The sequence below is a fragment of the Mastomys coucha genome, unplaced genomic scaffold, assembly GCF_008632895.1.
Source record: "Mastomys coucha isolate ucsf_1 unplaced genomic scaffold, UCSF_Mcou_1 pScaffold22, whole genome shotgun sequence".
Taxonomy (NCBI): Eukaryota; Metazoa; Chordata; class Mammalia; order Rodentia; family Muridae; genus Mastomys; species Mastomys coucha.
Genome location: NW_022196905.1, coordinates 131196906 through 131208634, shown reverse-complemented (window position 1 = coordinate 131208634; position 11729 = coordinate 131196906). Strand labels below are relative to the sequence as shown.

At 52.6% G+C, this 11729-nt stretch overlaps 1 protein-coding gene across 2 annotated transcripts; it reads left to right on the top strand.

The window, feature by feature from the left end:
* The first annotated feature begins 810 nt into the window (after positions 1-810).
* On the top strand, positions 811-8074 carry Trim56 (tripartite motif containing 56). 2 transcript variants are annotated; one of them, XM_031338305.1, is made up of 4 exons: positions 811-891; positions 1045-1124; positions 2485-2594; positions 2711-8074. In XM_031338305.1, exon 4 carries the CDS (start codon positions 2712-2714, stop codon positions 4914-4916), a length of 2205 nt encoding a protein of 734 aa, XP_031194165.1. In that variant the 5' UTR covers positions 811-891; positions 1045-1124; positions 2485-2594; position 2711; the 3' UTR covers positions 4917-8074. The 2 variants fall into 2 exon arrangements, with proteins under 2 accessions (XP_031194165.1, XP_031194166.1); XM_031338306.1 differs by lacking the exon at positions 811-891 and having other exon boundaries at positions 990-1124; positions 2452-2594.
* Positions 8075-11729: the final 3655 nt, after the last annotated feature.

Sequence of the window (11729 nt, the reverse complement as noted above, 5' to 3'; positions counted from 1 at the left end):
AAAAAAAAAAAAAAAAAAAAAAAAAAAATCCAAAGATGGGGGTGGTGGTACACACCTGTAATACCAACACTCCGGAGGCTGGGACAGAAGGATCTTGAATTTGAAGCAAGCCTAGGCTACATAACAAGACTCTGTCTAAATAAATACACAAAGAAAAAAAAACCCTCAGAAGTACAGTTTTTACTGAATGTATTGCTTTTACACCAGCATGAAGCAGAAATTTGGGAGAGAGAAAAAAAGGGTAGGAAGATCGGCAAGGTGAACGGTGTTAAGTCTGGCACCACCCCAGTGACTTCCTGTCTTCATTTTGATTGACTACCTGGTCTGTGGCATCCAACAACGTTACTCAGTTCCTCCCTCCACAATGTCGTCGTCGTCGTCGTCTGCCACGGTTCACAGGGTCCCCTGTGATTCTTTCAAGTTTCACAGGTCTTAAACTTGCTAAGTATCTAAGGCTAGCTCTAAGGGCACCTCCTGCTCCCCAGCACAGGGATGACAGCTGTGTCCCACCACCCCAGCCTGAGGATTTCCCATCTCATTCCTCTGTCCCTGCACACCTGTCGCTCTCAGAAAGCCCTTGCCCCGGGAAAACCCCCAAATGCTCTGAGACCTCCTCAAATACATCTCTAGGTAAAGCCTCCTCCAGAAGCCCGCGCTAAGCTCTGGAAACGAAGTTCTTATCTGGGGCTCACAGGAGGATCCTCGCCCACTGGCCCAATCACCCGTCTGTCATTCCTTGCCACACATAAACATCCTGACCCAATAAACATGCTCAGAGAACAGATTCTGGGGTAGTGTCTTGTTTGCAACACACACTCAAGCTGACAGCTTCAGCCTGGGGCTACCAGACGCCCTGACCTGTGGCCCTCCAGACCTTCCTACTGGAGTCGGGTCTGGCCTTACTGCCCCGGCCGGAGAGGAGGGAGGGTTCCAGGGTGGGGTGGGGAGGAAGGCGGGGCTTGCGCCCCAGAGTAGCTGTCCCGGGCTGGGGACGGAAGTTGCACCACCACAGTACGATTACTTTCAGTTTTGTTTCTCTTGCAGGTAGTCAACTGCCTGCGGGAGCGGGATTTCGGGGCTCCCCGGGTCCTGCTAGGAGAGTCCAAGATATCAGCTGTGGCTGGGTAAGGAGAGACGGGGGAGGAAGGTGGGGGGTAAGAGACAGGACCCAGAAAGACGAGGCTGGGGGGAGGGGAGAGAGGAAAGGGGAGGAAGTGAGAAAGCCCGGGAGAAGAAAACGAAGGGAGGGGAGAGAGGGCCGAGGGGACCTGGAAAACCTGGGAGGAAAGCTTGGAGCCAGGCCCTGCCCCTCAACCTCCCACCCTGTGTCCGGAATCCTGCACTCCCTGAGTGTAGACGACCGCAACCCCACCCCCACTCCGAGTTTTCCCTCTCAACACTGTGGAAAAGAAAAGTTCTCTCTCTCTCTCTCTCTCTCTCTCTCTCTCTCTCTCTCTCTCTCTCTCTCTCTCTCTCTCTCTCTCTCTCTCTCTCTCTCTCTCTCTCTCTCTCTCTCTCTCTCTCCTATCCCTCCCTCCCTCCTCCCTTCCCTCTTTCTCTTTTTAAGGCTGGGTCCCTCCGTAGGGCAGGCTCAGCCAGAACGCGCTATTGTAACCCCAGGCTGTCCTGAAACTCACTTTGTAACCCAGGCTGGCCTCAAGTTTGTGGTAACTTCCTGTCTCAGGCTCCTGAGTGCTGGGATTCTACCAGCTCTTTTTTTTTAAGTCTCAGCCACCGTGCTGGGGACTCGCCATACCTTCCCTCCAGGTGATTCAAGAACGCAAGAATGCATTTGGTAGGAAACGGTAAAATGAGAGGACCCCAGGAGTCAGGCCAGATCTCCATGACCCCGAGGTTCAGAAAAAGGAAGGACTTGACTTTTTCTCCCGGAGCCTTCATCTCGATCTGTGATTGATTTCAAAACTAGCTGGAGCAGGAAGTAGGGCACCCCACCCTCCCAGGACACCCTTCCAGACAGATGGACAGACAAACACTGCGGGACCCTGTTCAACATCGAAAAGCGGGGTGCTTGCATGCCCTGGCCTATGTGTCCTTACTGGTCGCCCCTCAAATCCTAGTATTCACTCATTACAGGAGCCATACCGAGATGACCGTGGTGGAGCTTGCCTGTAATGTGAGTGCTCAGGAGACTGAGGCAGGAGGAACACAAGCTTGGAGCCAGACCCCAGGAGCATGGCTGACTTGTGAAGAATGCTGCTTAGCACGCAGGAAGCCCTAGGTTGCCCCCCTAGTGCTACGTAAACTGGGCTCGCACCTGTAATCCCAGGGCTCCGGAAGTGGAGGCAGGAAGTTCAGAAAGTCAAGGTCATCCTGGGCTACTTGGCAAAGTTTGAGGCCAGCCTGGGCTACATGAGACCGGAAGGGTTTGGGCTACACCTACCTTTGGCCTATGACCTGGTATGTTACTAATTAGATTACTCCATCTCTGAGGCCTGGAGGCTGCCTGGTCTCATTTCCCCACAGGCTCAGGACTTCCTACAGTGTTTACTTGTTTATGTCCCGTGAGTGTCTGTGAAGAGGACAAAGTGGAAGAAAAAAGGCCTCCCACAAGCCAGAACGTACCAGACATCCAGGTGAGTGTGAACACCAGGAAAGAGTAGGGGAGGTGTTTGTGGGGCGGGGAACAGGACCAAGCTAGGGGCTTGGCCCAGGTACCTCTGACCTCTGACCTCTGCCCCTTCACTTATAGCATGAACTCCAAAGTCTCTTCCCCAACCCTGCTGGAAGCTCTGAGCAGCGATTTCCTAGCCTGTAAAATCTGCCTGGAGCAGTTAAACACACCCAAGACTCTGCCATGCCTACATACCTATTGCCAGGATTGTCTGGCCCAGCTGGACATCGGTGGCCAGGTCCGCTGCCCTGAGTGCCGGGAGATTGTGCCTGTCCCCCGCGAAGGGGTGGCCGCCTTCAAGACCAACTTCTTTGTCAATGGGCTCTTGGATCTTGTGAAGGCCAGAGCTCCTGGAGACGTGCATTCAGGGAAGCCAACCTGCGCTCTGTGCCCTCTGGTGGGAGGCAAGAGCTCAGGGGGACCCGCCACAGCCAGGTGCCTGGACTGTGCAGATGACTTGTGCCAGGCCTGTGCCGATGGGCATCGCTGCTCCCGCCAGACCCATAAACACCGCGTCGTTGACTTGGTGGGTTATAGAGCCGGGTGGTATGATGAAGAGGCTCGCCAGCGCCAGGCATCCCAGTGTCCCCAGCACCCAGGGGAAGCCCTCTGCTTCCTCTGCCAGCCTTGTTCTCAGTTGCTCTGCAAAGATTGCCGCCTGGGTCCCCATATCGATCACCCCTGCTTGCCCTTAGCGGAAGCAGTGCGTTCCAGGAAGCCGGGCCTTGAGGAGTTATTGGCAGGTGTGGACAGCAATCTGGTGGAGCTAGAGGCCACTCGGGTGGCAGAAAAGGAAGCCCTGGCCTCGCTTCGGGAGCAGGCAGCCAGTGTGGGGATGCAGGTGGAGGAGGCAGCTGAACGTATCCTCAAGTCCCTGCTGGCCCAGAAGCAGGAAGTGTTGGGACAGCTCCGGGCCCTCATGGAGGCTGCCGAGGAGGCTACCAGAGAGAGGCTGGCCAAGATAGAGGGCCAGGAGCAGGTGGCCAAGGCGGCTGCCGCGTTTGCCCGTCGAGTGCTCAGCCTGGGCCTAGAGGCCGAGATCCTTTCTCTGGAGGGAGCAATCACACAGCGCCTGCGCCAGCTTCAAGACTCTCCCTGGACTTCTGGGCCCACCCGCTGTGTGCTGCCCCAACTGGAGCTCCACCCTGGGCTTGAAGACAAGAACTGCCACCTGCTCCGACTCTCCTTCGAGGAGCCAAAACAATCCCAGAAGGACAATGGAAAGGGTGGAGCTGGTACCCAAGGAAGAGACGAAGCTCAAGGCCAAGGGGAAGATAGAACCAAGACAGCGAAGCAGGGCGGAGCCCAGCCCCTGACTCCCAAAGAAGGCAAAGCCCAGATCCCCCAAGAAGACGACGAGGTCCTCATCGAAAGGGGTAACAGGCTTAACAAGAAGAAAAAGTGCAGAGGCAGGGGCAAGTCCGTTTCTCGGGAGCCCAGCCCCATCCTGAGGCCAAACTTAGAAGGTTCAGGCCTCCTCCCTCGGCCTGTCTTTTCCTGGAGTTTCCCCACGAGGATGCCCGGGGACAAGCGCTCCCCACGGATCACTGGACTCTGTCCCTACGGCCCCCAGGAAATCTTGGTGGCAGATGAGCAGAATAGGGTCTTGAAACGCTTCTCCCTCAATGGGGACTACAAAGGCACAGTGGCGGTCGCTGAGGGCTGTTCCCCGTGCAGCGTGGCTGCCCTGCAGAACACAGTGGCTTTCTCCGCCAATGCAAGACTCTATCTTGTCAATCCTGATGGAGAAGTTCAGTGGCGCAGGTCCCTGAGCCTCACCCAGTCCAGCCACGCTGTGGCCGCAATGCCGTGTGGAGACCGGGTAGCCGTCAGTGTGGCAGGCCATGTGGAAGTATATAAGAAAGACGGCAGCCTGGCTACTCGGTTTATCCCCGGAGGCAAGGCTAGCCGGGGCCAGCGGGCACTGGTGTTCCTGACCACCTGCCCCCAGGGCAATTTTGTAGGGTCAGATTGGCAGCAGAATAGCGTGGTTTTCTGTGATGGGCTAGGTCAAGTGATCTGGGAATACAAGGGCCCTGGGTTACATGGCTGCCAGCCAGGTTCTGTGTCTGTGGATAAGAAGGGCTACATATTTCTGACCCTTCGAGAGGTGAACAAGGTGGTGATCCTGGATCCCAAGGGGTCGCTTCTTGGTGACTTCCTCACAGCATACCATGGCCTGGAAAAGCCTCGGGTAACCACCATGGTAGATGGCAAATACTTGGTGGTGTCACTTAGTAATGGGACCATCCATGTCTTTAGGGTCAGGTTTCCTGACAGTTAAAGGGGCTTTGGGCTGGAATGGGGGGTGGGCAGGTGGGAAGGGAGGGAGGGAGGGCATCATAGAAGCAGAGCCACCTGTAGGATGGGGTGGCCAAGGGCATTTTCCCAACCAGCAAAATGCTTGCTTCTTTTGTGATGTACAGGGATAGAAGATACTAAGAGTGGCGGTTGGTTGACTAAGAGAGGGCGGCGGGCCTTGAGCACACAACAGCAGTCGGCCAACCCGCTTGCTTTTGAGTAATTCCTGCAGCTGTGGCTGCTGCTGTAGTTTTAGGTGTCTTGAGATTTAGAAGCCCGATTCTTGATTTGTATTCTTCAGAACCATTCCTGGGATGGGGTCATGCCTCCTCTGTAGAGCACTTGCCTAGAATTCACCAGTAGTAGAGTGCCTGCCTAAGTCCTACCAGCGAGGAGTTGGGGCGTGGCTCGCTGTAAAGGGCTTGTCTAGAACCCACCAATGAGGGACTGGGGGCGTGGCTCAGTGATAGAGCCCCTGCCTAGAATCCCCCAGAGAGGGGCTGGGGGCGTGGCTCAGTGGTAGAGCCCCTGCCTAGAATCCCCCCACACCCTCCCTCCCCAGGGGCTGAGGGCGTGGCTTGGCTTTAGACTTCTAGCCTGCTGGAAGTTCTGAGGTCAATTCCCAGGCATAGCTTCCTCTTTAAAAAAAAACAAACAAACCTTGGAGGAGGTGAAAGAGAGACTAAGCCATCCTGCAAGTAAAGGAAGACAGAGTATATGTCAAGATATGTTAGGCATGGTGGAAAGAGGGTGACAACTGGCCTTTCTCACAGGGGAACGTGGGGTCAGCAGAGGCCAGAGATCTCAGCACAGCAATAACACTGACTGTGTTCTGCCAATCCATCAGGGAGTAGAAACTGATGAAGTATGGGGTGGGATTCAAGAGGTCACGGGTCAGGGAATACAGACACAAGCAGAGGCCACGGGTGTGAGATTAAATCCAGATGCAGCATCTCACACATACACCTACACACCTGTCCTCCCAGCACTTGGGAAGCTGAGGCAGGAGGATCATATGTTTGAGCCTAGCCTGTGCTACCTGCAGAGACGGCTGGACTCCTAACTCTCAAGCGCCAGCGCCTGTCTCACAGAAGCTCCATCTCTGGCCGCATGTTCAAGTGGATCAGCAAAGATGCCCACGGTAAGAGGGAGTCTAACTCTTCCAGATGGTGGCTGAGAGGTGGCAGCGTCAACCCTCGTGGGTCCTGTCCAGAGAGGAGAGGTGCGTCGGCAGAGGCTGTGATTCTGTGTCCGTCCTGGAGTGCTTCACCAAGCGCACGGACCACACGCCATCCTGCCCTTTGGTGCCCACAAACCAGACATCTCCCCGGTTCTCAGAAAGCATCAAAGCCCTCAGAAACCATGATGATAAGATCCATGTGGTGCCGATTAAGGCACAGTAGCTGATGGGGGAAGGGTCGCCCATCGACACCCCCGAGGTGGTCAAAGTCTACATCAACTGGTTCTAGTCGGATGACCGGAAGTTCTTGGAGACAGAAGAGTGGAATCTTTTCAAAGATACCAGTGTGCCCTGAAATGCACCCCGCAGGAAGCTCAATGACCTGAGGGGTAGCCAGGCTGTCTGGGGTTCCCCCACAAAGGAGATGTCCAGTGTAGGAGACAAGAAGAGCTGGTGAACAGAATTGTCAGAATATGGCAAAGGAACATCCTGGTGACCTCCTGGGCCAGCGTTGCAGGGATTTTTACAGTCCTAGGAGATCAGCAAGTCTCGGGCCTTGGCTGGAGAGGCTGGACATTGTGAACAACGGGCTGGCCAACGACATCACCTGGCTGTTGGAAGAGTGGGCAGACTGCAAAGGGTGGAGATCTCCATGGCACCGTTTGGGCGTGACTGTGTTGAGGGCAGGGACGACGCTGCCAAGGACAAGACCCCAAGATCTTCTCACACACTCCAGCCCCTCCCTCACCGTCAACGGCCAAGATCACAGGTGCCGACACCAAGAAAGATGGGGAATTGCAGCTTACCTGACACGCCGCCGGCCAGTAACCACTTCATTCAGGTAAAGCTGGAGGACCTCGAGCCGCCCACTGACCTGCCCCCACACCTCGCCCCGCCTTCTAAGCAGAGGCATGAGTGATTCCCCTACCCTGAGCCCCTGGCTCTTCTCTCCTACCATCCCTGCACCTGCTCAGGTGGGCGGGGCCTGGGGCGCCCATTAGGGAGGTCCAGTGTCTCCATTATTTCAAGGTCCAAAGAGATTTGTCATGTTTCCTTAGCTCTAGAATAAGAGAAACACCTTATATCTTTTCAGGTTATTATGGGCCCAGCGGGAAGGCAGTAGCGATGCTTGGATGAATGGTGGAATTTAATACGCAAAAAGCGGATATCTGTAATATATAATCTTAGAGGCAAAACACAAAACCACTAAACAGTTTAGCCAATCTGAAGTTAAGTAGGATTTAACTTTTAAATAGGACGTGACATTTAAACAGGATATGAAATCTCTATAATGCTTTTCTTATGCTTTCTATATGTTTCCTAAGATCTTGTTTATGTATGGTTTTTGTTAGCTGTCTTGGCAAAATATCTTTTCAGAAATGTTAGCCTTTATGTGAATGAAGTGAAGTGGTTTCATCTGTGATGGGAGGGGTCGGGGGAGGCGCTGAAGCCAAAAGGCCAGCATGGGATTGGAGTGCCAAGCAGAATTTGGGAAGTCAGCAATGGTGGGTGGGGCACCTAAGATAAGAGAAGGCATAAAATTCTGGAGATATGGTCGGAGGTGAGCCGCAGTCACCTCAGTGTTTTAATTGTGGCGGTGTCTTTGGATGGAAGATGGTAGAGGTGGCTGTGGAGTGTGTGTTTAGCCAGGGGGCTGTGGAGAAATGAGGCTGAAGAGACACTTAAGGTAGGGATGTGATGACATTGTGAGGGGGATCCAGGGGCCTTTGAGACAAAGTCCAGATAGAAGTTTAGGGATAGAAAAGGCACATCTTTTGGGAGACAAAATTTCCTGTTTATAGAAACCAGTGCGGGGACTCCCCAATGTCCAGATGTCCAACTTTGATTACATATTACATTTAAAGGCTGGATATGGAGGTGCAAGCCTGGTGTAATCTCCAGAACTCAGGAGCTGGGAACAGAATTGTGAGTTCAAGGCCAGCCTAGGCTCCACAGTGAGCCCTTCCAAAACAAAAAGCAGGAGGGGCTCTGGCTCTCAGTTGGTAGAGTGCTTGCCTGGCATACCCAGCCCCTGGATTCAGTCCCCAGCACTGAATAAAAATGGGTATAACACTCACCCGCATCCTGGCAATCAGGGAGAGGTGAGAGACTCAGAAGTTCATGGTTATCCTTTGCTACACAGCAAATTCAAAACCAGCCTAGGCTACATGAGATCTTGGCTCTAAAAGAAAGCTCTAAAAAAAAATCCAAAATAAGTAAGTAAATATAAAAATATATACACAGCAAAGCATAAGGAAAGAAAAATCAGCTGGGCGGTGGTGGCTCACGCCTTTAATCCCAGCACTTGGGAGGCAGAGGCAGGCGGATTTCTGAGTTCGAGGCCAGCCTGGTCTACAGAGTGAGTTCCAGGACAGCCAGGGCTACACAGAGAAACCCTGTCTTTTAAAAAAAGTAGTTTATATACCCAGGGGAAGTATCTACCAGCAAGGACTTATAAAATGAAGAATTCACTAAATAAAACCGCTGACATACTCCAAAGATAAAAGTTACAAATGTGTTCTGAAGAAACATGGAGATTCCTGGCACTATGAAGTGATGCCTCCCAGAGAGTCATGTGGCAATATCTGCCACCGGAGGCTTGGCTGTTTGGTTTTTTGGTTTTGGAATGATTGTAACACTATGCTCACCTCAGCCTGCCTAGGATTCTCCAGGGAGTGGCTCAGTGGTACAGCACTCACTTGATATTTGTTCCATCTCTAGTACTGGGGGTGGGGTGGGGTGGAATGTTATCCCCCTTTGGGGAACACATTCTGGGAAGATAATTCTGTAGCAGAAAAATATTTGCAGAGAGACCTTTACAGCAGCTCCACTAACCGGGAAGCCCTCCATGGTGAGGCGACGGCTGAATGGTCTGTGGTCTGTTAGAAGAATGAACGTCTGTGGATCACAACTATGAAAAGTATTTGGAAGAAATAGTATGTGATGTAGTCATAAGGGGAGGGAAGAGAGAGCACGGAGCTAGGGAGATAGCTCAGTGGATAAGCATGCTTGCTACCCATTCTCGAGGACCTGAGTTCGAATCCCCAGCACCCATACAAAAAGCCAGGTGTGACCACGTGCACCCGAGCTATGGGGGCGGGGGGAGCGAGTCTGAGACCTGTTTACTGCCAGGCTGGCACGCTCGGCGAGAGACCCTGTCTCCGAGTAATAGGAGAGTAACAGCGAAGGGCTCTTGGAGTCCTCTAGACCCGGTGCAGGCATGCTCACAGGGAAAGTCTGACTGGGTGGATTCTGATTGCGTAATGTCAGCGACCCGTGGGACTGTGTCCAAGTAGTTACCAGGCAGACAATGGATTCCCAATCTGTAAATAGTCAATGATTTATTTCGGAGGTTACATCTTTTTGAGTTATTTTGGGCTGCTACATCTGTACATTTCTATTTCAGTTAGTATTATATGCTTGAAGACTTCAAGAAAAAATATACTTCTATAAATAATATTTAAGAATAACTAACTAGTTGGCCAGATGTGGTAGTGCACACTGGTAACTCTAACACATAGAGTGAGGCAGGAGGGTTGCTATTTTGAGACCGGGTGGTCTCCACGGGTGATGGGACGGCTAGGAAGTTCCCAGCATTCGCAAAGTCCTGAGTCTCCTGACCAATCCACAGTAGTGGGAATAAAGAACTAAGTGGGATCAGAGCAGTGGTGTGAAGGGTCAGCCTGTGTGTGTGTGCTGTCTTCCCGGTCTGCACAGGTAGGTGCTCATTAAACGTCTGCGGAGTGACTTAATGTGTAGAGAGGGGGCCAGGCAGCCCAAAGGTTTCCTAACTCGGTATGCCAACAACCCTAACCCAAACTGCAGAAATCCTGGCTTGTTGGAAACCTCCAGCAGGGGGCACTGTTGTGCCTCTCAAGATAGACTTCAAACTCGGAGAGAGAAGATTGAGGTGTCCCCGCTTCTTTTAGGAGTGGGAGGAGTAAGGGACAAGACTGTAGGGGCTCCTGGGTCGGTTTTTTATGTACTGGCAGGGATGCAGAGGTTCTTGGGAATCTGTATTGTGTGTGTGTGTGTGTGGGGGGGGGAGCAGGGGTAATTCAGTGAGAGATCTTCAGAAATGAAGCCGGGCCTGGTAGTGCATGCAGGCTGCTGTCCCAGCAAGTTGGGAGACTGAGGCAGAACAGTAGCAGATTCAAGTCCTCCCTCAACAACTAAGTGAGACCATATCTCTAAAAAAAATAAAAAGAGGGTTTGGGGCTGGTTGGGCACAGAGAACTTGCCTAGAATCCCCCAGTGAGGGGCTGGAGTATGACTCAGTGGTAGAAGCTTTTCCTAGCGTGCCACCAGAAAGAGGGAGGGGTCTCCTGGTTCTGAAAGAGAACCCCACAAATGCTCAAGAGACAGAGAACCAAGCGCTTCTTGGGGAGCCTTGGAAGATGAAGGGAGATACTAAACTTATGGCTTGTTTATACTCAATATTTGTATTACTTCCCAGAAGTTACACAAACAAGCCACTCAGCAAAGCATACACGTGACCACAGAAGCACAAGGGACATCGGTGGCTCAAGGGTCCCGTGGCTAAGAGCCAGGGCATTCTCAAAGCCAGCTGGGAGTCAGCTGCGCTGATGGGGGACCAATTGCCCTTGACATTTCGGGAAAGTTGTTTGGCCATATTATTCATCTTTGGACAGCTTAGAGAAAATAGGATTGGGGGAAGTGGGCAAGACCGTGCTCTTTCACTGGAGAGTCTATTGTTCAGTGATGCCGTTTCCTTAGCCCCTGTGGGCACAGTTCTGAAGGAGCAGATGGCCAAGGGAAGCTTTTTAAATGTGTTTAAGGAAATGGGTAATGTTGGCGATTGGAGCTAGATAGAGCTTGACGGGTGCCAGGGCCAAGGAGCCTGGCCGTCTCTGTTTGGCAGGGAGGTTGAAGGTGGAGGCCGTCTTCTCAGTGGGGATTGGAGAGAGGAGGTGCAGACCTGAGAAGTAGGGAGAAAGCCTTGCCCTAGCTGGTGGCAAAGCTGCCAGAGAGAGCACCCAGCATGAGCGTGCCAGCAGGAACCAGAATCAGCCCATCCAACTGACTCGTAGATAGAGCATATCAAGATGAACCATGGAATAAAAAAATGGTAGATCTTCAGGGACTTCCAGACTACCTGAGATTGGTGGGGCAGAGATACCAGCAACGTCAGATATTCCTCTCCTCACGTGCCGGGTGAGGTAACTTGGGGACCAAGTAGAAGAGGGTGGGCGTATACAGGGAAGAAGACCAGAAGACTGCAACTCAAGGTGTCTCCAGAGGACATTGTAGCTGGTTATCTTAGGGACCAGGAGAGAGTGGGCGGAGGAGAGATCCTGAGGGTCAGCCCCGCCCACTTCTCCGTTGCCATGGGACCAAGCGCCTATGCTGTGAAGCCTCACAGTTGCAGACGTTGTACCTCCTGTTTCTAATAAAGTTCTCTGGAACCATTTTGGTATCGATTACTTTTGTTTCCCTAGCCTTGTTTGCTTTCTGTGGCAGTGAGAAAGAAGGACGACCACGACCCAAAGCAGTCTGGGAAAGAAAGGGTTTATTTCCGCTTACAGCTTGAAGTCAAGGGATGTGGAGGCTGGAATCTGGTGACAGGAGCTGATGCAGAGGCCGTGGAGGAATGCT

Excerpts from the sequence above, each read along its gene's own strand:
- Trim56 (XM_031338305.1), top strand. The coding sequence starts at position 2,712 with ATGAACTCCAAAGTCTCTTCCCCAACCCTGCTGGAAGCTCTGAGCAGC.